The 2,619-nt window shown below is 42.8% G+C and overlaps 1 protein-coding gene across 1 annotated transcript; it reads right to left on the reverse strand.

Annotated features, from left to right (window-relative positions):
- Positions 1 to 1,112: 1,112 nt before the first annotated feature.
- LOC102514258 (olfactory receptor 4S2-like) lies at positions 1,113 to 2,128 on the reverse strand. Its single transcript, XM_014563959.2, is given in 2 exon segments — positions 1,113 to 1,456; positions 1,459 to 2,128. Coding segments are annotated over 2 exon segments (1,014 nt in total).
- Positions 2,129 to 2,619: the final 491 nt, after the last annotated feature.

Genomic DNA, 2,619 nt, shown 5'->3' on the forward strand with positions numbered 1-2,619 from the left:
TTGTAAATCTGTGTCAAAGGTTGAGTTCCCTAGGAAACACCTCTGAGATTGAGTTTGTGTGTAAACATTTATCAGGACGTGCTCCCAAGATCAACGTTTGTAAAAGTGTGAAAGGAGCAGAATTGGGCAGAGGAAGCTGAATCATGATACAATTACAAAAAGGATCTTAGATGGTCCTCCAAGGAGATTTAAGGCTGGGATTACCCTTCAGAGTTGTTTCAAGATGAGGCAAGAGGCTCAAGTCTTTCTGCCCAGCAAGTAGACTAGTCTTGGATCCAGCCTGCTGGAGGAAGAGGACATGATACTGGGGCTCCCCTGGGGTAAGGCACTATCCGGGGGAATGAAGTGAGTTAGGAGCAACCATCCCTCCTGGCAGCTGAGGGAGTGCGCACCTCTCTCCTGAAGGAGGCTACGTGGCTCACCGCAACATCCATTACAAACCCTCTCCTTGGCTCAGATAGCCCTATACTGAATATGTTTTTTAAAAATTCTGAGTCCAGTTTAGCTGCTTCTGTAATGTCATATAAACAACTTCTGTTTATGGAATGTTTAAAGAAAATTATGTGAGAGAAACCTCTAACCTCAAAATGAATCCTTCGAATGAGTGTTGTCTAGACGTCTAGGGTTGCCAAGTTAACAGTAACAACATCAGTGAATGCGGCTCCCACCACTGACAAAATTTCAATCCACTTCCTCTTGTCTGATTCTTCGTGTAACCCTGGGAAGTGGTGGGAAATGTAGCTTCATCTCTAGCTTCAAGTGAGGACACAGGAAAGGCAAAGGGCAGTGAAATCAACTCCAGCATTTATTTTTGGTGTCATTCCTTTATGATAATACCACACCACTTAGAGGCTCCTGCTCAGAGACAACAGCACTATATGTAAGCAAATAGACTGTGGCTGTCAGATTTCTCTGTACCAGTGTTTATTCCACCCAGGGCACCCAGAAGGGACTATCTCTCATCAGATATAAGAGTAGCTTTAGAATATCTCTAAAGTCAACCTACTCGTGGTTGGTAGAGTAGGCTATCCAAACTAGATCTTTGCATTTCAAATCCAGACTCTTTCTATGATATTAATATACAATACAAATTGTTTATTTGTGAGATAGGATTAAGGGATGATGATGGACTCATTTCCAGCAACTCTTTTGGAAATCGGTACAACTGAGACTGTGCCAGTCCCACTGAACTTCCCATCAGGATCTCTCGTATTTCTTCCCCCAAACCTCTTGATCCACAGTCTCTTCATGGCATTTTTCATCTCTGTGTTTCTCAGGGTGTAGATTAGAGGGTTCAGCATGGGTGTGATGATGGTGTAAAATACAGCCACCATCTTGTCCTCAGTAAAAGTGGTGGAAGGTCTCAAGTAGATGAAGACGCAAGGGACGAAAAACAAGATCACCACAGTGATGTGGGAAGTGCACATGGCCAGGGCCTTGCGCCTCCCCTCTGATCAGCGGTCTTGAAGGAAAGCAAGATGACGATGTAAGAGCCCACAAGGATGACAAAGCAGCTGAGTGAAATCAGGCCACTGTTGGCCACCACAATGAGCCCCACCACGTACGTGTCTGTGCAAGCCAGCTTCAGTAAAGGGTGGACGTCACAGAAGTAGTGGTCAATCAGGTTGGGGCCACAGAAGGGCAGTTGTACAGTGAGCATGGTCTGGATAAAGGTATGCAGAAACCCTCCTAACCAACAAGACACCACCAGTGTGGAGCAGACCTTCCAGTCCATGGCGGTCAAATAGCATAGAGGCTTACAGATGGCTACGTGCCTGTCGTAGGCCATCGCCGTGAGGATGAAGATCTCCGTGCAGCCAAATAGATGGACAAAAAAGAGCTGGACCATACAACCCACAAAAGAGATTCTTTTGACCTTGGCTTGAAAGTCAGTAATCAGCCTGGGGGCTGTAACAGAGGAATAGCAGATGTCGACAAAGGACAGGAAGCTAAGGAAGAAGTACATTGGAGAGTTGAGACTTGGGCTCCTTTGAATGGTCATTATAATGAAAAAATTTCCAGTCGTGAGAATCATATAAAACAGTAGGAACAAAAAGAAGCATAGCTGCTGTACTTCCTTATTTTGGGAAAGGCCCATGAGGATAAATTCAGTAACATTATTTTCCATGGAATCTGGGCAGTTAACAGGAGAGAAACACTGTGTGGCTTTACCTACGGGAAAAAGTATAAAGGATAATTAGATTTGGGCACTTAATGCCATAACAGTATGGTTATTATTTTTAAACAATTATTTATAGAATTCCTCCATTAAGATGTTGGTTTTGGCATAATCCACTTCTTAAAAGTACTAGAGATTGAGGGAGGAATGGAGGGAGAAAGAGGAGAGAGAAGAAAAATTAATAGATTTTAAATATATTTAGGAATGGAGTAGGCTCTCCACTTAATTATCAGTTGTCTGAACCTTAGTTGCTTGAGAATTTATTTATTTATTTATTTTTGTTGACAAAAATCTTTTTTTTTTATGTTATAATAAAGCCCATCAAAAATAAAAGCTCAACAATTCTATAGCTTTACAGGTAAAACACGCAGACAGATTGGATTGTATCTCAGCCGAGTTTTAAGCGAAGGGTATTCGGGGTGAGATCTGAGACACGCACA

The sequence above is a fragment of the Camelus ferus genome, chromosome 10 (assembly GCF_009834535.1).
Source record: "Camelus ferus isolate YT-003-E chromosome 10, BCGSAC_Cfer_1.0, whole genome shotgun sequence".
Classification (NCBI taxonomy): Eukaryota; Metazoa; Chordata; class Mammalia; order Artiodactyla; family Camelidae; genus Camelus; species Camelus ferus.